The sequence below is a fragment of the Phasianus colchicus genome, chromosome 2 (genome assembly GCF_987193195.1).
Source record: "Phasianus colchicus chromosome 2, bPhaCol1.hap1.1, whole genome shotgun sequence".
In the NCBI taxonomy this organism is placed as follows: Eukaryota; Metazoa; Chordata; class Aves; order Galliformes; family Phasianidae; genus Phasianus; species Phasianus colchicus.
In genome coordinates, this window is record NC_143437.1 from 33736091 (window position 1) to 33761579 (window position 25489).

General features: G+C 36.0%; 2 protein-coding genes across 7 annotated transcripts in view; one reads left to right on the forward strand and one right to left on the reverse strand.

The window, feature by feature from the left end:
- Positions 1 to 10214, forward strand: part of LOC116228823 (uncharacterized) — a 37097-nt gene extending 26883 nt beyond the window's left edge. The window contains exons 5-7 of one of the 3 annotated variants that reach the window (XM_090135321.1): positions 1729 to 1852; positions 2081 to 2290; positions 8366 to 10214. In XM_090135321.1, the coding sequence (XP_089991447.1) occupies positions 1729 to 1828 (100 nt within the window). In that variant the 3' untranslated portion in view covers positions 1829 to 1852; positions 2081 to 2290; positions 8366 to 10214. Of the gene's footprint in view, positions 1 to 1724; positions 1853 to 2080; positions 5336 to 8365 lie in introns of those variants that run through there. The other 2 variants (XM_031592967.2, XM_090135319.1) reach the window with 2 other exon arrangements.
- CNST (consortin, connexin sorting protein) overlaps positions 1 to 25489 on the reverse strand; it is a 50189-nt gene that overhangs the window by 8991 nt on the left and 15709 nt on the right. For all 4 annotated transcript variants that reach the window (XR_016464162.1, XR_004166872.2, XM_090135318.1 and 1 more), the window contains 7 exons: positions 18287 to 18492; positions 15947 to 15977; positions 13326 to 13412; positions 12765 to 12879; positions 11115 to 11136; positions 10841 to 10937; positions 5351 to 6231 (listed from right to left, as the gene is read on the reverse strand). Coding sequence is in view for 2 of the 4 variants with exons in the window: in XM_090135318.1 (XP_089991444.1) it covers positions 5351 to 6231; positions 10841 to 10937; positions 11115 to 11136; positions 12765 to 12879; positions 13326 to 13412; positions 15947 to 15977; positions 18287 to 18492 (1439 nt within the window). In the remaining 2 variants the exon portion in view is untranslated. The remainder of the gene's footprint in view (positions 1 to 5350; positions 6232 to 10840; positions 10938 to 11114; positions 11137 to 12764; positions 12880 to 13325; positions 13413 to 15946; positions 15978 to 18286; positions 18493 to 25489) is intronic.

The window sequence follows — 25489 nt, forward strand, 5'->3', positions numbered from 1 at the left end:
ATCTAACCAATTTATAAGACCATGCAATTACAAGAGTTGTGGAGAACAAAAATGAGTGACTTCGTAACTTAAGGCCCTAACCTTGCTTATGTAATGCATCAATGCAAGCTATGATCAGAGAGATGGTGTGCTGAGCACAAATGGAGAGCACAATCCAATAGGCATTGCCCCAGCTGTGCTATTTGGCATTTAACTGATAAATATGACAATTAAATTTGATGTATCCACTCCGGTGGTATTTTACACCCCTCAGATGTTGACCACAACAACTCACAGAGCTGGTCACTGTGGATACATATTTATATATATATAAATATATATATTTTTTCCCAAAATGCAACTGAGAAGATAAAACTGATCTCTGATGCACTTCCCTTTCAATACTCACTTTCCCTTTTGATCATCTGTGTAAAAGCTTGAGTGGTTTAATGAAACAATGCAAGGAAGTACTTATAAAGTAGTGAAAGTGTGAAAAGAAATTGTTTAAATCAGAATGTGGAAGATTGCTAGGTGGTACCAATGAAGCAGCAGTAACAGCCTGCATGCTTCTCACCGCAAGAAGCGTGCTGGGTTGAAGCTCCTACTGGTGATGTTGAATTAGCTTTGCCGAGCTGCCATGAAAATTTATCAGGTCAACCGGAAAATAAATACTTATGCTTCCATGTTGTGACAAGGATGGGGGACTATGGAGGAGTGCATTAATTTGACTCATTTATTTAGGAGGGCAAGATGACATTATGTCCTTTAAAAGAGTGGATTATTTTAAGCTTCTGTGTATCGCATTGCTTTTATAAAGAGGATCAGTGGCTCCTCTTGAGCCACCCACACAGCACTCTAGCTGCTGCCAGATATGCCTGCTCACATTTGGTTCTGATAGCACTTGGGAACCTCACCTGGGTACAGTGGGGTATTTTTACCCCTGTCCTAAGAGTAGAGTGCAGCAGTCTTTTCCACACACTTCATTTTGTCTTTTGGCTCCTGCTAGTTCTTGTATGACTGTGTCACAGGCTCTGTCTCCTCCATGCTGAAAAGCAGAGGGCTAGGTCTGATGGGATTACCTGGAAATATGTCCCAGCGATTACAGTTATGTAAAAGGCTTGCTACAATGAAGCTCTCACTTCTGCTGCCAGCACCCGTGAACGTTTCAGGATTTACTTCCAAGTGTTAAAGACCTAACTGATACAGCACAGTTTCTCTACTCTAAACATATTCTTTCCCTTAAAAAGAGTGAGCAATGGCTTTTGATTTTGCAACACAATCATTATGGTAATGTTACGCTCCTGACCCAGCAAGAGCCATAGATCACACTTTTAAGGCTCTCTTTGATCAGAATGTCTTTACACCATATGCAGTTCATACCTACATTATTTCATCCACTTTTCACCTGACATGGCATCTAGATTTTCCTTTTGTTCTGCAAAGCAACTACAAAGCTATGCCTCCTATTCAGGGACAGCTTATTCTTAAAATGCAAATACAAATACAAGCATATGGAGTTCTGCACAAAACCATGATTACAGCTTTCTTTCTACCACATTCTCAACTGCAGCTGAAAACTGTCTAACACAAATACCACGTTCTATTTTTCTTATTTTCAGTCATTAAAATATCATTACTTTACTTAGGACTGTCACATAAGAATAGTGCCCATCTCACTACAGATAAAATCTCATTCAATTAAAACAACTTTAAGTAAAATATTTTTTCTTGCACCTTTCATTTAGAAAGACTTCAAAGCAGTATACAAATGGATTACATTACCATCTCCCACTTACTAAACAGCCATAAAAAGCAGCAGAACAGAGATATAGCAGCCATACAAGACTAGAAGGATTCCATGCCGGTGTTTGAGGTAGGAGGAATTGAAATTATATAATGAAAAAATCATTATATAAATTTGAATTTAATGAGGGAAGTGTGGTTAATACAGCTAACCACAAGTCAAGCCTGTGCTTGGCTTGAACTACAAAAGGAAAAATGCAGGCCTGCACCAGGCCATGCTGTGGGCTGTTCTGTGTGGCATAAAAGAGCTACAGGTAACAGACACTAATGAAACATGGATTTTTTTCCTTAATTCCAGGTTAAATAATTAACAACAGATGCTATTGGGCTTTCTATGTAACTGAGAGTAGTTACTCAGCCCTGCTGGCCTCGATAAAACTATTTGAGTGGAGCTTTCGCAACAGCCATCCAAAATCTGCCTGCAGATGATACCAAGCAAACTTAAAACTACAGGACCTGAGCCATACAACTGGATCTCAACAAAGCACTGTCTCCACACTTCATGCAGGTAGGTGAAGGCTTCATTTCTGCACCCAAATCAGCTGCCATTCAGTACATATTCAGTAGATTTTGAAATCTTTGTATACAAAAAGTGCAGTCCAAAGCTACTACTTTATACTGTGGTAAGGAGTCTCAATACTTCTACTTTCTGAAACAATTTCCAAATGATAATTGGCCATTAAGAAAAAAACCAAAATTTTATTCATTTCCCTAATAATCTCGTAGATACAAAGCTCTATTTCATACGACAAAACACACCTTACATTACTAAGGTTACAATTTGTGCGATTTCTGGTGTGCCATTTCATCATGTACTTCTGAAAATCTGTAACTGCCAACTGTTGATATGCTCTTTACTAGGTGTATGAAGGCACTTTCTATATAGCTTCAGTGATTTCCCATCATTTGCACACAAGTTTGCATGGATAGTATTAGTAAAGAAATACCTAGTCCAACTGACTGTAAAATATGTAAAACACTATTTCAGTTTTCAAGTTATTTAAAGCCAGAAAAACAAATTAGCAGATTTTCAATCTTTAATTAATTATTGCAAATAGTAGCCTAAAAGCAAGGGACATAAAGGATCTGAATTACAGAACACTGTGAGACAACTGTGCTCAATATGGGGTAAAAAAAATCCCTTCCGACACAAGTATTTATCATTTCCCATTTACAATAAATCAATTTTACACCCCCATTGAATAATATTGGTCCTACCACATGATTTTTGTACCTAGTTTGTTTCAAAACTGTCTTTATCTTTGCCCTCCATTCTAACTTATTTGTGACAATTTTGTAACTATTTGCTACAGGAAAAGTTTGGTTAAAGTCACACTGATCGACTTTTTTTTTTTTTTTTTTTTTTTTTTAATTGTCATACTGGCACATTTCATTTCATGTAAGGATTTGTTGTTGTGCCTGCTTGTGTCTACACAATGTATTTGTAGTACTTCTTTCATAATTATTGTATGAAAACATTGTAAACTTACTAGATGGCCACAGCCAGAACAACTCAACTTCAAAGGCAGACAAGTAGAACAAGAAAGGAAAAAACGTTATTGTTGGATGCAAAGATCAGTCTGCTTGTGAAAACATCATCAGAATCTTATTTTAGCACTAAAACAAAGTCAGCGTAAGTAAATGGTGGTCATTTCTGAGAGGTGCCATGCTCTGACAGTTCCTGGTGCCTTCCAAGGAAGTTGCAGGTGAACAGCAAGTCTGAAATGCAGCCCCTAGGGTAATGACTGGCAATAAGATTAATTGGGAAAACAAAAATGTATAATGAAACAATACAGGCTACACACCCTGCTACACCTAGCAACTTCAGGCATTGTAAAACAAGCCCAGACATTGCATATTACAAGTTCTAATTGGTGTCAAAATGAATGCATCTTTGCTTCTCCCTGATTTAATCCCCCAGCCCTACATAGTTCAGGTCTCTTCCTAAGAAAGACTGGAAAAGACTCCAACCAGTGACAGCCAACATCATGAGCTACATAGCAAAAATATTTAAAAAAATGCTATGGAAAGACTCAAGGTACTTTTTACCTCTCTAGAGATTCAGTTTTGCCATCAGAGTACTGGCAGTACTAGCAGTAGGACAGTGAACTAGAAATGACACTGGATTCCCTGTAAAGCACTGTCGTCATTGGCCACTGCCCCAATCAATACAAGCATCACTATTCTAACAGTATCAATATGCTCCTTCCTATGCAATCCTTTAAAATGCAAGTGGCTCAAGCATAGCAACTTAAAAATAGCTGCTATAGGGTTAATTTATGATTTTTCTACGTAAAACAATTTTCTCCTTGGAAATAAGTGAACATAAGACAGTGGATCCAGCGCAAAGTTTGATTACCTAAACTAATGTATATGCGGGATCCCACATGTATGTGCTGTGAAGAGCTCATGTACAGCTACCATTGAATCCAAAAAAACTGAAGTAAAACCAGCTTTGTATACAGGACCTTCTGTCCTGGTATGTAACATGCTTCCTGACATCCCACAGAAAGACAAGGTGTCTTAGGGGTGATCAGGATGCCTGATACTGCAAGGGAGAAAAGAAGCTACTTAGTGGGGAAAAAAAAAACCAACAACATAAAATGCTTTGTTTCCAGCTCTGGAGATTTTGCCAAAGATGTAATAACATCAGCATGCATCTCCAGTATTTAGTTCCCCGCTTGGCTGCAGTCTGTGGGTGATTATGGGTCTTGATCTACATGTATTATCTTCTGATCTGTAGAAAAGTACTGTTACTTTTTATTGCCAAGGGATGTTGCACTGTTAAATTCATTAAAAATAGAGACGAACCAGCAAGACACCTTCTTTTGTCTTTCCCCTTCAGCAACTGAAATCACATAATTTCAAAATAATCCCATCTGTACATTTAAAGGGAAAGCTTTTACAGTCCAATATTTGCAATTGCAACAAAACCAGAAGACAAAGTGAAGAAGGCATCACACACTCTCTGACCAAGACATACAGCAATAAAATTTAATATATATATATTCAGAAGAGCACTTCAGCTTGCGAAGCACTTATCCTTGTTGCGGCCCATGGTGAGTTCAGGTTTAGAAGTTCTTCCATAAGTTTGGTTGAACAATAAAACTGCCTGAGCCTGGCAAACTTAGAAGCCCATACATGCATTTATGGAGTTTATTGCATATGCAGCTCTTCTCACCTTTAGTCGGATTGGAAAAGTAAATTTTATTCTTTGAATAGAATAAATCCATGTTATAAATATAGGTATTATGCAGACCTCTCAAATAAAATCATAATTTAACAGGAACTCTCTCCTCTCTCCTAACAGTTTATATTACAAATAAAAATAGAGTTCACACTAATAAGTAAAAATCAATGTGATTTTTAGATGCACAGAGCAGCACTTACCAGAAGGACGCAAACAGAAAAAAGGGAACTTTTCCTCTGAATTAACTCAGAACAAGTAAATACATACAGGTTTCAGATTAAAGAAATTAGAGATATTGAACACATTTTGAAGTAGTCAATACCTAAAATATTTTAATTGAGATAACATGGAGGGTTTTATAGGATTCACAATATTTACCTCAGCAATCTCTATCCTTCTTGCAAGTTCATCAAGAGAAGAAAAGCTGTCATCCAGTGATAAAGCTTCCAGTGAGTTGTAAGATGCTCGTTCAGGTGAAATATCTGGGACAGTGTTAAATTCTTCTTGGTTTGCTAAGTTTGCAAATGATTCTTCAGTGTCTATTATGTTGCCATTTAAAAATCTGAGATAGACATCATCTTGTTCTTCACTTTTTACCTTTTCCTCCTGTCCTGCTGCTCTCTGCATTTCCTTGCATACTTGTGAATGGGCAGTACTCTCATGCTCAGATACTTTACTACTTTCAGAGCATACATTTGAAGCAGTTCTGTCCTGGGAAGATTTTTCATCATCGTCATCATTAGGCCGTTTCTGTTGCTGGTTTAAATCGCTGTTTCCGAAGTGGCCACTAGTGATTTCTGAAGAGCTAGCAACAAGTTTTGATCTGAGAAGATTTTTATCAGCTTGTACATCTTTATCAGTAGAAACCAAATCAGCAGGCATATAATCAGCATCTGTTAAAACCAAGGTGTCTACCATTGGCCTGGGAGAGAATCTCACTTCGGGTTTGCCAGCTGTCTCTTCTATTTTTTCCGCATCCTTAGAGATCTGCTTTTCTCTCAGCAGCAAACTGTTATCTTTGCCAGCATCCCCCGATGATAAACAGCCCGGGGAAGGCCTGCCCACTGTCCCTGTGGACTGGGTGTGTGGCTCCAGTGCTGATTCTGCACTGCAGTGCTGCTCCTCCATGTGGTCCTTTCCTGCAGCTACCAGAAGACTCACTGCCTCCTTCTGCTCCTCAGTTTGCTTTTCACCGCTAGGACGGGTGCTCGGCTGTTGATCTTCTTTCTTTGGTCGGTTGCCAGGACAAGTTTCAGTACCTAAGTGTGACAGGAAAACAGTTGCAGTGTTTTTAGATGATTCAAAGCATCAGCAGAGAGGAGAAAGAGTATACTGTGATTTGATAACGTTGTAATCTAATCCTTAAGATGCGCTCCCATAAAGGACAGGTCTTTGTGCTTCAGGCAAATAAAAATGTTGTAGTCTGAAAAGCTGACTCCTGATTTGACAGTGTTTATGTGCATTCTTACAGGCTGAGCGTACACTTCAGTGTCCACCTGAAAAGAGAGAGAGTCACTCTCATGCTTTCAGAAAAATATGTACTCAAGTGTCTTTCTGAACAGCTAGGTTCCTTCCAAAGCACATTTTAGTGGGAACACATTATGGAGGCCTGAAGCACAAATAAATGCACTTAATAACTACTGAAAGCTGTATTTTGATGCCAATGTATCTACTACTCAGGAAGATCTCATTAGTTCTTTAAGAAAGCTGAAATCATGCTAATTTAATATATTTTAAATTACATTCTTTTAAGTGGATAACGAGCTCCTTTGATTAATCGTAAATTAAAAATCCAGCTATAATATTTTATGTAACACTGTCTAACAAGTTGCTTTTTGGATGCTAGTTTACATATAAAAAATGGGATTCAGCTTATTTACATGTTCATATTTACATTACAAATAGAAACTGATTTCTCTTGTGAAATTTCAGAGAGAACTGAAAGGAACTCTACATAGCTTGTGATTCACCTACCATTGATATGATCTGCTAATGAAGGAATACATGGTTGGTCTGAGTTGTGCATGAAATTACTAGACATTAGCCATTATAAGAATTTCAAAGTCAAATCTTGCCCTTAAGGATTATGAAGAGAGAAAGAGTATTCAGAGCTAACTCCAACAGAAATGACCTTTTTTTCCATACTTTAATAAAAACTAAGTTAAGACTACATTGTAGAGGACTACTGTTACAGTAATAGTAATAGCTCCAAACAAAAAATTCCTACTTCTAAAAAATGCTTGTTTGCATTTTTTTGGGTCACATCCAAAAGCAGAAAGGTCTCATAAATAGATTAACAAAGAGATCAAACACTGCCCTCATTAACAGAATGTGTTTTGACAATGACTGAAGATTTCTACGATAACCTCATCCTCCCCCACCTGTTAAAACATCATTTTAAATCTGAGTGCTTTCCTTCACTTTTTACATGAAATAAGGTCACATTCTTTTGTCTTTTAAGAAATGTTCACATTAATTCATTTTATTGAACGATTTTATTAAATTCCATAGTATCCCCATTTTCAAAGACAATGAAGTACAAGGCAGCATAAAAAAAGACAGGCTGGGGAATTAAAAAAAAGAATATTCAGCCATCTCAAAATGCAGACAAAAATCAGAACGAGATTAACACTTGGAAGGGTATTGAGAACCTGGCTTATGAATGAAGAAATGGCTATGACACAGGGACTTTTTGAAAAATAGGCACAGATGAGTAGATAGCCCAAGGGATTTGTAATGGGATACTGAGCCTCTCACGTATAGGTCATGAGGTCAAACACAGCCTGGATTATTAGGACAAGATTTTGTTACCATCTGTCAATTTTTCCTAGTGAATACATCTATGTTACAATAGGCATCTTTGTTGGCAGTGCCAATTGTAACATCAAAGATTAAATGGAATCAGAAATTAAATCGAACTCATTACAGTGAAAGATGGCCCTTGAGCTCTACAGGCTTGTATTCCTAAGAAATAATAATTGATCCCAGCACCGCTAGCTGCCTACAGAGGTACAAGAATCGAGATGTAATGATCACTGCTACATCCCATGTCAAATTTTCAGCACCTTTTAATATGTTCTTTATACTCATTTCAAAACACTTCCTAAGACAACTCATACCTGCTATATGCTCAAGGCAAGTTAAGACAAATACTCAAAAGACTTAAATTAGAGAAGATGCTTTTCTTACTAAATGAAATGTACCCACCAAAGTGGCAGCAATTTTTATCTGTAAGAGACATAACAAAGGTTCTACAGAAAATTTTCTAGCAGCAAAAGCACTTGCAGCAGATTTTTTTTTTTTTTTTTCTGAACAGAGTTCCTATAAATCTGCCACTTGTTTTGTTCATGGCAGAAACCTGTAGTCACCACTTTTTCATTCTCTTAATACAAGGCTGTCTAGCAGAGAGTGCTGAGAATGCTACCTGTGAAGAATTCACACACCTCCATCCTTGCCTCTCCTCCCTGTGCGCCTTAAGACAACTAATAAGAAGTTTATCCCCACCTTGGAAATTGGGCTATACGTGCACGCACTGCAAACTGGTGCTAAGTGTGCCATTAAACTCATCATTTCTTTAGAGAATGCTTCATGACACATGAACTCGATTACCTTCAGTGAACACCAAGGTCATTGAAGTTTTCAGTTAGAAACCAAATAAATTGATGAATATAGAGTGAATCAGCTCTCGTCCTTTAATATATACACATAGCTTTAATGGGTCAGTCTCTCTGCTGGTAGAATCAAAGATAAAATCTTGCAGAGAGAAAAGAGCAATAGAATATGAATTCACATGAAGGACTGCCTTCAAACCACTTGAGTGTATCCTTTTCCTGTCTAGCTGTAAGTCATATTTTTACTAGCAGTTCAGTAGCTCACCCTTCATTTTGGAAGATACATTTCTATGTAGAAAGTAGGAAAACAAAAACAAAACAAAACAAGATTCATTCTGAGGTAGGAAAAAAGCCCACAAAAGCAGATGGTAAGCATTTTAAGTTTGCAATGAGAAGGCCCATGCACTTGGGCCAATGCTGAAGAGGTTAGTTTAAATATTATAAACAGTAGAGTTGTAGTAGCATAGGATTCTGCTGGAGTTCAGACAAAATTATGAATTATGAAATGCAAATATTGCTTCTACTCCTTATCACTGGAGCACTGTACAATTCAACCACAGTTTGGCTATTTTTTTATGCAGCACTCAGTGAAATATACAAATCCAGAGTTATGGATCATCTCTGTTCATTTTCTGCACTAAGTTCATACTGGTAACCTCCTTACACAAATCCTAACTGTGACAAAAGCCCCATGCTGCTGACATATGGACACTGCGAGGGGCAGCATGACCACTGTTTTTATTAAAAGATGCACTGCCTTAACAAATCAAGAGATCAGCCAGGGTAAGGAGTCGCCTCCTCAAGAACATAGTAACCTTGTGAGAGGTGTCTCTTGTAAGTCCTATGTGTTTAATCTTGAGTTACACTTGAAATATTCTTAACTTTGTATTGAAAAAGTATTTAGCACTGCTAGAACAGCTTTCTATTGATATACATAATTTTATTAATTTTCAAACATTTCACAGGAACCCAAAGATTTTGATGTTTTGAAAACACTTACAAAGGAAGTCCATTTATACCATCAATTAATTACACATTAATTTTAATATGCCTAGATGCTGTGATTTAACAATGAAACAAAATGGTACTTAACTTACAAGTTTCAAAAGTTCAGAACTTTTGCTCTCCAGAAAGCTGTTGTTCCCACTTGGAACAAAATCAATGACCAAATTGCAAGTGTCTAATGTTTTTCCATGTTCTTTCAACCATCCAAAACTAAAAAAGCATTCAGTGCTTTTGATCTGCTTTCTGAGTTGTAGAGAATGTTTGTTCTGTATTTTGTTTTTAGTTTGGTTTTATGAACAAAGACAGAGAAGGGGCAATATAGTGGTTATCGTAGAAGAGGATGAAGATGAAGAGAATCCACATATTTAGAGAATTGCCATTAACTCCAAATTCTACAGACCTTTCTGGATTCAGGATGAAATACACTTGTAGAATAGTTTACGTTGAAGGGGACCTCTGGATGTTACCTAGGTCAACTCTCATCTTGTGAGAAGTTACAGCTGTTTTTGAGGAAATGTCCTCAGTTTAGGCCATTTTTGGCAACTTGAATACAGCATTAAAAAAAACATTTTAAGCTGAGATAGAAGATGAAGTGTAGCATAGTAGTCAAACAATGCTCTTTTCCTCTCTGTCTCCGCTGTAACTTTACTAATTTTCAGTAAATTTACTGTAAATTTACTAATTTTCAGTGATTCCAACACCTTACACAAATAAAGCAGCTGCTGCCCCAAGGCAGGAGGAGGAAAATGAAACTGACATAAAAGCATGTACTGAAAAAAATTAGCTGAAGTATAGCTTGTTCTTCTAGACTAAAAAGCTCCTTAATTTTCTGTTCTGTTTACAGAAAGATGTGGCTTATAATCAGTATATTATACTGAAATAAAAAAATTTTCTAATACTTTTAAATATATCAAATGGCCACAATTCAGAACATTTATCATTGTTTATGTATCTTATCTTTAGTTTGACACAAATTTTAGCTTAGGGAGGCTGCTATAAATGCACATTCATCTACAAAAACCTTTTCTGATAGAGGCCAGAATTACTTTACTACACTTCTGAATATCAATGACTAATTAAAATTGCATAGTATGTCCATTGTGCAATTGTAGTGAAAAAATATGAAAAAATGAATCAATTTGTGGTAATCCAAAAGTAGCTTCAAATGAAATAGCTTTATATAGTATTCATATGAATACATCATTACAAGATATTATTTCAAACAAATGCATGTACATACATACACACATACCTGATTTGAAAGCAGCAGCTTCTCTTTCCTTTAAATGCTCTGATCCTATTAACTTGAGCAAACAACTGCTTTCTGATGTATTTTCTGCGACTCCTGGCTGTAAAATATGACGGTATTTCCTTTAATATTGGAGCTTAAACAGGAATACTATGACTTTTTGAAACATTCATGCTTCAAACAATTTCTATACTAAACTGAAAAAACTAAAATAATGTTAAAAAAGCATTTATTAGCAACCTTCAGTAAAGCAGAAGTTACAGAAATGGCTGCTTACCTTATTTTTGGGTGCCTGCGGCCTGTGGCAATAAAGAAAAAAAGGCATAAATTACATTACTCAACAACAGCATTCTTCATAACAAATGTCATTGAAATCAGTGGCGTGCAGTGACAGGACAAGGGGTAACAGGCAAAAACTGCAACAGGAAGTTCCATACAAATAAGAGGAAGAACTTTTTACTGGGAGAGTGCACTGGAACAGGCTGCTCAGAGTCTCCTCTGGAGGTGTTCAAGACTCATCATGATGCCTTCCTGCGCAACCTGCTTTAGCCATGATCTTCAGAGATACCTCCTAACCTTGTAGTTCTGTGATATTGTCATCTAAATTCCTGTACAACTTTATGCTAAAGGAGAACATTATCTATTAAAAAAATGTAAGGGCGCAATATCTTCTAGTATAAAAACATTGATCGCTATAACAGATGTCGAGGAAAGAAAAAAAAACAACACCTCATCCTTATTTCTGTCCTCCTAGACTGTTTACACTGGGACCTATTTCCTGGGTATTGTATGATATAGGAGCTCCCACTGGTTCCACTGGGATTCACGGGTGTGTGTCAGCACTGTTAATCGTGAGGACTTTGCAAACTGTGTAAACATTCATGCACAGCGTGTAAATTACAAAAACAAAAAGCTCATATTTTCCAAGACCCTGGCTTAAAGTATCATTTTAATTTCAAAATAAATTGATCTTAAAGCATTGAAAACAAATATGAAGCAAGAAAAGCAAATAGACTTTTGCCTGGAGATGTTGGAAAAGTGATAATATTAAATATGGAGAACTAATCATGACAAATGAACACAATCCTTAATTTTTTCTCAAGTTGCAGGCTTCCTCAGGACTAGGAATGACTTTACATAAATGAATTTTTGTATGTAGAAGTGAAGCTGCTTGGAAAAAATTAGAAGGAGAAAGCTAAGTAATGTTTAACAAGGCAACAATTCATTGCCCAGGGAGGTGCTGCAAGTAGCAGCACATAAATCGTAATAGTCTTGTGTCCTAATTTTTGTGTGAGCTTGCAAGGTCACGTATAATGAAACGTAGGTTGAGGAACCCTGCAGGCACTCAGAGTAACCTTGCAGAAGCAGCAGCTGTGGCAGTAAACTTGCCATGCTAGAGCTGCCTCTTCCTCTTGTGGAAATGCAGGCTTTCTGTAAATTCCTTCCCAAACAAAAGTAAATAACCTCAGCCTGGGTTCTGACGGACGGCCTGGGAGTTTTCCAATTTCTGCAACATCACTCAGGAAAAAAATGTGGAAGATAAACCATATTCCAGGAACAACAGTATCCAGACTGACTAAGCCCATGCAAATATATCTGAAGAAGTTCTCTCTCCCCATCTGATTGAGAGTACCTTTTGGCTGGTCATTCTTCAGTGGTAGTTAGTATCATTTTTTTCTGTCCTTTAAACTCAAGATCTAGCAGGTAGGACATTCACCAGTGAAATATCAGATCTTTCCCTGGGTCAATTGGACCCAGGGATTGGGTATAATCTCTTATGTGCTTATATTATCAAATTCACTGAAAGCAATGGGATGCAGATTTTATTTAAAATGGTTTTAAACAACCATTTTAAAACACACTGTAATAGTAAGCAGACAACAGCTACACTAATGTGTTAGCACTAAAGAAGTAACATTATACTTACTGTTGATGTGAAGAACAAACTTTAGTAAGCTTTTCCAACTCTTCACTACTCAATTCTTTAGCTGAATTCCTCAATGTTCTATCTGGACTAGAGACTGCTGCTTTCCATTTTCTTTCTGAATTAAATCCAAATATCCAAACTATTACAGAAGTAATATTTGCTTATCATAAAACATGCATATTAAACTAATTCATGGAAAAAAATTATCAACTACTCCACTGTCACGCTCTACAATCTTGTTTCAGACTGTGTAAAAAGGATCATATTTTGCCATAACATGCTTTATTTACATCACATCAGATTGAAACTTGAAGTAAAAATACACCCCCAAAAGCTATGGGGCTTATAGATAATAAATAAATTATTTGCACTTTTTTCATGAACCATGCACGAAGGGGTCCAAAGAAGGAATATTCTTCTCATAACAAACTAGAGTAATCTGGGTATAAATGTATTTCTGCTTTTTATTGGCTTTAAGCTTGCAAAACAAACACTCTGTTCTTTACAAAGGCAAAACAAGTGAACTCTTCCTACTATCATATTAGTTTAGCCTGTACTTACCCCACTGCTCCTGTATAGAAGAAAGATTTGCAAGCAGTTGTTCATGATACAATCGTTCAAGCTGAATGAACTTTATTGCCTTCTCATCTTAAAGGCTGGTTAAAGAAAAATGCACACTCATGCGGCCATGCTACTATTTCTTTATTTTTGACATCATATTTGAATGGAAAATTGTTATGTACCTGAAACATCATTAAGTCAGACTGAACAATAATTAGCATCCGGATCTCTGTGCAAGGGAGAAAATGAATAGAGCAAATAAGAACAAAGATAAGTTCCAAAAATGAAAGCTCTATTCTTTTCAGGAGTTACCCCTTTACATGTCTTGTAGCCAATGGAAGATTTTCTAGAAAAGAGATGAGCAACACAGAACTGTGCTGACTGTAAGGTAAATCAAAGCTCTTGGAAGTGAAAAGCAAAACAATGATACAAATGCTAGTACATATCTCTCAAGAAATACAATTTTGTGTCAGTAAACATAACTAACTGAAAATACAACTCCTTTTACTCATCAGCTGGAGATTCAACACTGTTGGACAGCCATAACACCTTTTTTCTTTTTTGTAAAGCTTCTGCTTCATTTTTTTCTCCATGAAGAACTCTTTCTCTCCCTTAGGGTTATCATCATATTTGTACAACTATCAGTGTATCTTTATAATCTGTAATAGTGAGGGTATTTCTAGCTCCATCAAACTCGAGTTATTTGTTGTTCTGCTTAAGGCCACATTTATCAGCTATTTCAAATTTAATTATACAGTGCAATGAGTATAGAAGTATTCTGAACAAACTTATTAACAATATAGAAAAAATAATTTCCATTATTCATTTTAATTAAAATATTGAAGTAATTATAAAAATATAAGAGGTATTTGTAATTTTTGTTAGGCTCACGCACCATATAAATGGCATGGCTTATAAACAACAATATTAACAGAAAGAATATTCCTTGCCCTCGAGAATTCTGTTACTGGGAACAGAAATAGAGATCAGAAAGATAGCCTTAGAGGATCACAGCAACAACCCTGAATTATTGTTAAATATGCAGTTCTACACTGGATGAATTAAAATACCCATCATGGATAATTAACACAATGTAACATGATCAAGTAAGTTCTTTATTAACCTTAGGAAACTGACGGCTGCAAGTACAGGGGAGATTTCCTTCATAAATATGTATTATACTGTGGTGTTGAATTCCACGTCAGGTATATATTGCACTTTAAATATATCCTTTGATCAGGTATAAATATAAGGCTCCTCCACTAAAGCAATTTCTATGACAGAGAAACTGTATTTCATCATAGAATGGCCTCAGAAGGACCTCAAAGACCACCTAGTTTCAATTCCCCTGCCATGGGCAGGGTTGCCAACCACTAGACCAGGCTGCCCAGAGCCATTTCTGTCATACTGATGGATGTTTTTTAAGATTCAGTGTATTTTTCCATGAATAGCCATAATGTTCCTGCAGAATTTTTCTATTCTGTAATTTGTACTATAAATTTTTGTTTTCTTTTTTTTTTTCCTTCTTGTGATGGATGCTTTTGAAGACAATGATGGGTAATTTCACATATTACCTTTAAAACATTGCTACAGCTGTTGCCCTGTTTTTATACCATTGCTAAATATAATTTGGCAAGATTTAAAGATACATTACTGTGTTTCTTTTGCTTTGTTATTTAATCATTATAATTGCTCACATGCTTCGTATTTTTTTACAAATTACATAATAAATAATGTGTATGCACAGACTTTGTTAAATTCATGACACACCTTAGTGAATCATATACACATGAAGGGCTTACAACTTTCCTCTTCTTTTTACAGCCTGAACATTTTTCTTCAAAAGCAAACAGAGAAATAGCTAGTCCAGATTTAAAATATATATATACTTCAAGGTTTAATATAATTATTAACTCCCAGAATTACTGAAATGTCTTAATTGTTACCAGTTTGACTATTCAAATTTATTGACTAACCTTGTTTACATTATCTAGGAATAAATCAAACTAATCACTTGGCTGTTCCCAGAGGCAGTCAACCCCAGTTTCCTGTGACAGTTTTTCAAACTACTTTGGCATGACTTTGAATAATTAGCACTTGACAAAGAACACGTTGCTGTTGCATGCAGGTTACTGATCTCCCTTAGCACAACATGCTTGGTATTTTTATTCTAATTGAGACACTAATCGTTCACAGTCTAGTCAACCACTGTGATAATCTTGTTCTTACTATGACAGTGCCCTGTTTGATATAACAGAACATAAATCCTATCTAGATTGGACATATTTTCAGTTATTAGAACATTGAAAAAAACTTTTTTTATCCTATAAAACAGATGTCCTTTAAAAACATTTACTTTCTTCCTCATTTCTGCACAACTATAAACAACTTTATCAGCACAGTTTCTGAAAGTGGACTTATTACTTAAATTATATTCCAGCTGTCTGATTAGGGAGGAACTGCTAACATACTGTATATTCACTCATGGGTAAATTATGGCTCTTTGTTTCTTTTTAACCCTGACCCACAACCTGTGAGTCACCGCCAAAGTATGTATTTTCTGTTTTATCATGTCAGATTATTTTAATACCACATAACAAATTTTACAGGTAAAAGGATACATTCCTCCTCTTGAAAATAGGTCTCAGCTATCTGAAAAGGAAAAAAAAAAAGCAGGAAAATTAGTATTCCTTCATTTTTATGAGAGTGGCAGGGATATAATTTGAACTTTTCATTATAGCTTTAAATGTCTGCTTTGCAGATTCATATTTAGTTTTGAGAGAATAGAAATATTTAGACTAAATGCATGTACTCTTATTCTAAGAAAGATGCTTAAAGAGAATATCAAACAAAGATATCGTAAGTTTACCTGCACAAACAAATTTGCTCAAATATATGTTGGGTTTTGTCTTGTTACAACCACATTTATTTCAGCAATTTTTAAAAATGATTATATTAGAAAGTTACAAGATGACAGAAGCACTGTGTTTAATGATAAATGAGTTTTATTTCTATTACTGATCACGATGTAACATCATTGTCAAGCTCTCCTAAGCATTACAGTGCAATGTGATAAAATGGAGAAGTAGAGGCTTCCTGGCTAATGATAAAACAACAATCTCTGGATCAAAGATACTGAAAGTAACACCTACAGCAAGATCAGAGATATACCAGCAAGCTTCCTGTTTATATCCCATTTACAACATTTCAGATTTTAAGCATTTGAAATTCATGAGATAAACATGAGAGAAATGAATTTCTTCTTTTTTTTTTTTTTTTGTTACTCCCAGTTCACCAGCAGAATCCAGACAATAGCACTGCAGGAACCTTCTTTCACTTTCTTTCATGAAGCTATTCTTCTCTGTTAAAAAGATCTAAAAACTCTCTGCTTCTTATGTCATTTCCCAAAGCATAGCACCTTGGAATCTGAAGCTCTTTCAGAAAAGAACGGGTCATATAGTTCAGCCAGACAGCAGCTGTTTGATTAGAATTGTTGCTGTTATGACAGAACAAAGGTGAGTCTTTTCCTCCTAAAACTGACATTTCTATAATTAAAACGGGGTTTGTAACAGGACAGCTCTACCAAAGAAGACCATCCTTCCCCTCTGACAAATGGTCTTAGAAATTTACAGCATGAAAAACTTATTTGTGCTTGCCAGAAAAGTAGGTAGACTTTTCTTAGAAATCAGAAGAATAGTGATGTGCTTATTGGTAAATGCAATATAAACCTCAGAAGTAAAAACATGTTTTTCAAACATCCCAATACAAATTGCTTGATATGTCTTTGGAAGAAAGAGAATGTGTTTGGTTGACATGTTTGAATACGGAAACCCAGACTGTGCTTTCAGTTCTGTCACAGTTTCTGTGTGACTTTGAAAAGGTTGTTTGCCTTAGGGTTTGGCTTCCTCACGTATGAAGCTGTGAACAGATTTCATCTCCACTGCGGTCAATGACACTCCTTCATGTTTGTCAAGAGTTTTGAAATTCTTGCCCTAACGGTATTGTTTTCCAAAGTAGACCTTTGTACTGACTCATAGATAAACACCAAATCTGACATGGCTGTAAGTACAAATGGTTAACCTTAATGCTAAGCTTCAAATAAATTAAGGAACGGTAAGAAATAATTTCACTTAAAACACAAATCTTAAAAAAACACCAACAAAACGAACAAAAACAAAAAACCCCTCCTATGTTAAATGTGAAGCATCTATAACTTGTGATGTGAAAAAGAAGCCTCTCCTAACATCATCTCTCATCTCTATCAAAAGAGAATAAGAATGCAGGTTTGCCATCATAGTGAAAATATTTAAAATATTACAGTGGTCCAATTTTCCACAATAAGGATAATGTAACTAAGTCAAGTCAGACACTACCATGTCTCTATAGCCTATGAGTCACTTCAGCCAAACAAAAAGTCTTCCAGCCCACTGTTAGTCCAACACAACAGAACTATGCATTAATAGTGCATTGAGTCCTAGCCACATACTTTTCAAAGTGTGCTTTTCAAATTACACAGTATTTCCTTCAGTAGTGCAGATGTGGTGACCGTGCTAGAAAAAGTATATACTAAGGAACCTTGAATCTTAGCATTCACACATGAAGTTCAAGCTAGAAAGAAGTCTGCAACAGCAAAAACAATTTCAGGTACAAAATGTGATTTAGACATCAGCTATCTTGCTTTTCTGTGTCCTAGATATTCCACTAGTGTCCTATATATCATGCAAAGCCTGTCTTTAAGAGTTTCCTTCAACAGCAGAATGTACTTCTGAGACAGTTTATAATTGAATATATATATATTAGAGTGGACATATTTGCCTTCATCCTCTGTTAAACAGCAAAACTTGAAAATACACTGTCCAGATATGAATACTGACATATGTTGAATCAATGCATCTTTTTCCTACTGAGAAAAAGTCTCAATCACAAAGTTGTGTGCAGCAATCCAGAATCATAGGAAGTACCTGATGGAGACACAGGGGCAGTGTCTTTGAATCCATCTGCTCAACCTCTTCACGGAGCAAAGAGAAAAGGGACTGCAACGTTTGTTTTTGTTCTTTTTGGTGAGAATTTTCATTTGCTTCAACAGCACCTTCAGAATGCACAGAATCTGTATGTGTAACAAGAGTATTTTCCTCCTTGATTGCTGTGGTTCCCACTGAAGGAACTCCTTTAAAAAGAACAAGTACTTAGGTTAGGATTCAAAAAAAATATGCTGAGCTGCATTTTTAGGAAATTTCAATACAAAAGCTGTGAATAAAATCTTATTATCTTAAATAATAGTCCTATGAGTAAATAAAATATTGGTCTTGTCAAAATTAGTTGCAATTGGTCTGTCTCAATGTCAGCTCACCTACCTGGAAAGACACAGTGACACAGATCAGCTATTTTTGTACACTACTAACTGGGACTTAACTTTAACTTGGCATGAAAAAAAAAAAATCACCTAGCTTAAACTTAGAGTGATTAAAAAGAGACCAGGAAACCAAACTGAAGTGTTGTTGCTGATGTTATCTTCAGCAGCTAAAATCAATACTTAGGATCTCAGACCCAAGACACCAAATTTCTGTTTTAAAACAGGTGAAAAGTTTTGCTCTGAATGGACTGAAAGAAGAAAAGAAAGAACAGTGAGTTCCTGAAAGGCAGGGAGTGCTTTGTGTTGAATAAGTACTCTACTTCCAGGAAAGAGCTTTGTTGGCTTGCTGAGACAAATGCCTGGAGAATGCACTGAATGGCTATGTCATGTAGGCTCTTGGCTGGTGTCTTCATGCCTGCTAAGGAGCTTGTAAAGGGAGAAGTCCAGGGAAGGAAGGGCTCCTGCTGAGAAGGTGAATTCAATCTGTTCTTTGGATGACAACACAGTGTCTCCTCACAGTGATGAATTTAAAGGATAGAAGGAAGCAGATGATGTGGGAATTCTGCTGTGGGACACAGACACTAGCAAGGATTGTACTGCTCAGTGAAAACAAAAATATCCCTCTATAGCAAGATTGTTTGGGAGTCCAGGAGATGAGCCAGTAATGATGATCCCCTTTGGCACCAACAACATAAGGAATTTAATGAACAGAATTTCTGTCTAGGCAGGAAACCAGTACCTTTCAATCCATTGTTGCCTATCTACCACTTTTACAGAAGTAAAAAAGGAAGGTAGTGTATGTGGCAGTGTATGTGAAGTATAATGTAAAGCGTGACAGCACAAAAATATTGCAGGAAAAAAATTCAGGGCATAAATTCTATATTTTATTTTAGAAATGCAAAGTTACCAGTGCCTTGGAGGAAAGGTTCTTGAAGGACTGGAAGCAATAGTAGGGCTTGATGGTCACTTTTCAGAATGGAGAAAAGTCAGTGATGGGATACTCATGGACCATTTTTACTGAGTATCTTCATTTCCTTCTCCAAGTCAAAGATGGCCAATGAAATCACAAACTGCACAAATGACGAAGGTCTTTGGGGCAGTCAAATAGTGCATGAATGGTGACAAACTCCAGAAGGACATCAAGAACTTGAGCTGACAAAAAGGTGGCTGATGAGCTGCAGTGTAGTAAAAGCAAACTATTGCCTGTACAATTCCAATTTCAAAACCGGATAATAAAATTCAGGAAAGATCTTAGTGTCATTGGGTAGCTCTGTGGAATCATTAGAAATTGAGCATGTGCCAAAAAAAAAAAAAACAATAAAAGTTGGGCATGACCAGACAGACTGTTGAGAACTAAACTGAGGATACAATTTTCTGACTTGGAATGCTGACTTTTTGGCAGTGCACAGTTCCAGTCTCTTCTCAAGACAGATACAGAGGTTTACAGCAAATACAGAGACAAGCTCAGAGCAAATCAGTAGTAATGTTTCACGAGGAAAAACTATTATGTTTGGACTCTGTGTCTTAGAGAAAAGAAGCTGAATGGGGATACCTAACTTGTCAGGTAGAGGAGGCAGAACAAACTGAGTGGACTGTACATCAACCTTGCACTGGTTAAGCCAGCACAAGATACTTCTAATGGGAGTTTAAAGTGCCTGCCAGCAACTATAAATCAACAATTGCAGTAGGTTGAAAAGGAGAAATTGATAATGAAAAGGTTCATAAATGGGTACTAAAGTGAGTAGGCAGAGGCTTACCCACTAATATCCATAATACAACTGTAGAACATGCAGAAGTACGTGGAACAGACTGCAGAAAATGGTCAGTCTTGCATACACTCCCTAAATAGCATCTCCCATTAGCTCTATCAGAGACAAGGCACTGGATTAAGTGGACTGGCAGGCCAGTTCTGATTTGTTAAATATCTCCTCCTGTAAGAATCAGAAAAAGGTTCAGGAACTGATTACACCACAAAATGAGACTAAGACTGTGCCATAAGTTTTGCTACAACACAGCTTCTAAGGGGTATGAAGAGATAGGATCTCTTGCAGACACATTTATACTATCATAAAGCTCTGTGAAATGCTTTCATTGGTAAGTTTGTTCCTTTAAGTGAACCAGTTTTAGCACAAAGCTTGGCTTTATTTTTGCAAAGCTGGCTATTTCACCATTACAGAACATACTGTATTAGTAAAGAATAGGTGCGTACCCAGTCCTAAAACAATTGATTTCTCAATTCATGAACAAACTTATTTTTCTATAATAACAAAATGTATTTGATATCTTTAGAGAGGACAGAATTTTACAAAATTACAAAGTTTAGATATTTGTTAAAATATCAGCATTATTTCAAATGTGACATTGCAGTAAGTGAATAATGTCCATGTTAGGAATGAAGTATGGCGTGGCCTAAAGTGAAAGTTAAAATTAGTTATTAAAGATTACAGTCAGCCAAGACTGACACTGCTTTTTCCATATAGAAGTGCATCTTGTTCTTAGAAAGCAGTACACTCTGCCCAAGAGTTTCTGAAAAGAGCAAATTCCATTTTGGAAGAAACTGTGAAACACATCATCAGTTTGAAGAAAAAAAAAAGCAAAAAACCACCCCAGAAATATTGCTATTTCTCAGAAAACACATTCTGAGTGTTGCTGCAGGAAAAACTGTATCCTACTGAGTAAGGAAATGCCCAACACTGTACATAAGAACTGATAGCAGTAGAGTGTAATAAAGGAATAAAAAAATAAAAAATGAAAAGAAAAACACAAAAGCTCCACCAACCTTCCCCGCAAAAACCCAGTGACAGCACCATGACTATTTTTAGTCCCAGCAAATATGCATGTGAAATTAAAGACTTCTTGAAATTAAATTAATTAGACAAAATACAAAAAGCAATTTTCACAGATGAGACAAATTCAAATACACTGAGACTTGTGCAACAAACCAGTATAAACTCAAACTATGGTAAGCATGTTCTTCCCAAACTACACCCATCTCTGAGAACTCATCAGCTAAAAGCAGGACACAGGGGGGCACCATGTCAAGCTAAGCCCTTCCCAACAGTAAGCCCCATTTTCTGTAACCATTTTGATTCTGTTGTTCCTGCAGCTCAAGCACTCAGTATATTCCAAATTCCTTTGTGTTCAATGCAACTGAAACTCTACAGTGATGATCCAGGTTTAAGATTTAGAGCTTAAGAAAGGCACTGAATGTCCATGGAGGGCTCCATCATTCTATTTTTGATTATTTATAAACTCTTCATTGTAAACTATCCAGGTCAGGAGTCCTAACAATCTCTGTGGGTGGCTATTTTTGCAGGGCTTATTGCCAGACAAAATATGGGTGTAATTTAACATTGCTTTTTCATTATTAATGTATGCTTCTGCTTTTCCAATATTTATTCATGCTTGCTATGGGCCAAATGCAACAAGAGACATAACTGGGTGCAAGGTACACCAGGTGTTTTTAGATAGAATGAAGGCTATATTTAAGAAGTGATGCATACATTTTTTCAGCACATGGTCATGAAACACAAAAAGAGGACACAGATGTTTTAGCAAATCTATCTCAGGAGAAAAAAGTAGCTTTAAAGTGCACTTTAATAAGCAGTTAATAATCAGCTGTCACATCAAAACATGAAACATGCTCAATAGCAACTACCACAAAACCCCTTCAGTTTAATGTAGTTATGGTACTTTTTCTACTACATAGTTAGACACTGCATATTGTTCCTGCATATAGTTGAGCTGCCACTCATTTGGAATCCAATTCTGCCCTTGATTTACTACACTGGATTTAAAACAATGCATCAGAGTCATTCAGGTTAATTCTACCTTGCTTTAATTTAAATACAAGACAATATTTGCGCCTTAGTAACAACATAACCAAGAACATTTCCTGAGGCTGCAACATTTAGTAACATTATTTTATCATAAAGGTGTTATGGGCTAAGATCCCTCTTCACTTACTTATTCTCCGTGTTCTTAAAAAGAGGACAAAACACCATTTTCTCTTGGAATCCAATCTTAATATGCAAAGCAGTTGTTTTTTGGTATTCTTTTAATTGTTTCCTAAAGACAGGTGTCTTATGTATATGTCTGATACTTTAAGAAGCAAAGATGGAAGGTTTCTTCACTTTGCAAAACATAGATATTAAAAAAAAAAAAAAAAAGAAGAAGAAGAAGAAATATTTCATTTCAAATATTTCATTTTAAAGTCTTTTTTCAGACAGGCATTTTGTAAGGGAACAGATCATTAATGATCTAACTATAGGTGAGTGAGCTCAAAATCATGTTTATCATGACAAACAAGTAAAATGACACTGCATGGCCCTTCCTACAATTGGACCACTTCATATTCACATATTTCATTTGCTGTAATCCCAAACCCATCCAAACCACTTCACTTTCTCCCCCATCTTTATACTACTTCGTGAAATAAATTGAATAATTACAGGAAAAGAGTGAGTTGCAGAATTTAACGCTGGGAAAAATGACCAAATGCAAGACACCATGTTATGCTATACTACATTAATGATACAATATGCAGTTACCAATTATGTCAGGGCTGATCTTCTGGAAAATTTTATTTTTTTTTTTAAGACAACAGGGACACTTTAAGATCCACATTTACAAAAACAAATTGAAGCAAATCACACTTCATAAATGACCGTTCTATTGCACTAGAGCTACCACGATTCAGCATAAGGAACCTAAGAATTATTCAATGATCAAAATTTAAATTTGTCAATTTAAAGTTACATCGCATCTTTCATCATCAGTGGCCTCCTAAAACAAGCTTTTTATTCATAACTAATACTAATATCCAAACAAATGTGATAAAAAAATCAGGACCTAGAAGCAATAAACTTGTCAATTCACTGTTTACTGCTGCATTAAGACAACAGAAAGAGGCTGCTTCTTTATACAGTACATAGTAAGGTTTGGAACTCCAAGGCACTAATGTGGACTCAAATAACAACTGCAAGTCAGGTGATAAATTCACTGTAAGCTGTTAATACTATCAATTCTCACTTGGGGAAGTCCTGAATGGGTACAGAATCACCAAAATTGGAAAAGACCTCCAAGACCATCTAGTCCAACTGTCCATCTACCACCACCAATATTTCCCCACTACACCATGTCCATGGCTTAGTCTCTTTGTTTTCTCCTGATGCTCTTTCTTAGCCGCCCTCTACTGATTGCTTTCAGTGACAGAATATTCTAGAAGGTGGATATTCAAAAAGCTAGAGTAATTTTTCATTTTGCATCTCAGTCTGTTGAGTGGAGAAGCTAGGATAATTCTTGCTCCTACACACTGCAAACAGAAATGTAATAATCAAATAGCTGTAACTATTTTTGCTTTGTAAGAAAATATTTAGAGAGTTTCAAACACACTGCAAATGGAAATATGTGCTCTTGTAAAATAAAAACGTATGTTCAGAGAGGAAGATTGACTTCTCTAATGATCACCAACTTGCTGCTCGGAAAACGTCCTGAATAAATGAAAGGTGGTTTTCCATATTCCACTTTCACTGCTTTAGTTACAAGCAAGTGACCTGATACAGACAACAAGTTTTTAAGCCAAAAATCACATTCTTCAGAATAATAATGTTTAACAGCAACCACAATAGGTTTGTTTTTATTGAAATAGAGATCTCTTCTGTATCAGTGAGTCAAAGCCAATTCATCCATGACCTCTCAATAGCTAAAAATAAAATTTTTTTTAAAAATATCACCATAATGCATGCCCTGCAAGTATTAACTTTGGGATTCCAACTTACTTGTGTGACTGTCTGCTGTCACCCATTCAGTGATCTTCCTTTCTGATTATTCTTTCCCTGAGGTGGCATAAAGCACAGAAAGCTAGTTTGGTTCTTGTATGTAGAGGGATACTCAGGAATTGGTTAAAATAGCTGATGGCAAAAATTAAAAAGGAAGGTTCTCACCAAAATAAAAATATTTGCAACATCAAGAAACTGCGACATAGTCATTGTGCTATGTGAAACCAGGAGAACCATCATGTGATGATAACTAGAAAGCTTAATGTACATTATCTGATAGTCAGTGGGAAACGTAATTTTGTTACTACTGTAACAGTCTAAGTATTAAGTGTTTTTTCATAGAGATTCACTTTTTATTCCCAGCCAGACTCTTAAATAAAAGCTTTGCAAGCAGGATATTCTACTCTATTGTATTCTGCATCTCCAGGTGTTTTTTTTTCAGGAAATTTTCTGTATTTCAGCTTTCTGCTTTTTATCTTAGGAGTGCCACCTACTATGCATAGCTGCTTTTGCAGTATTTTGCATCAGATGACTGCATTTATCAGCAAGAGTAGAGAATAATGGAAACAGAATGCATGTAAAATATAGCTTTCAGTGTTCAGGTAAATTTCTCCTTTTCATCCTCCCATCACACTTCATGTATTTCTGTCCACATATCTGCATTACATTTTTTTTTTTTTTAAATTTCCCTGCTGCTACCAATTACTTCATCCAATCTCTTGTTTTATTTTCTTCTCTTTTTAAAAATCAAATCTACACTTGAAAGATATACTCACTGATGTTCTGCATCACTTAATGAGCAATTCTCCTCACAATGACATATTTCGGTATCCTCTTATCTTTTCTAGAAAAAATAATTTTTCTCTTCTAGATCTTGCCTGTATGTAAAAGACATGGAACACAAAACTTCCTTTTCATTGCTCCACGTATTTTGCAATCCTTTCAGATCATCATTTTTCAGAATTAGGCCATAAAAACACAAGTCATTTGTAAAACTGTACTCTATTATTTTTATTCTTCCTAATTCCCCA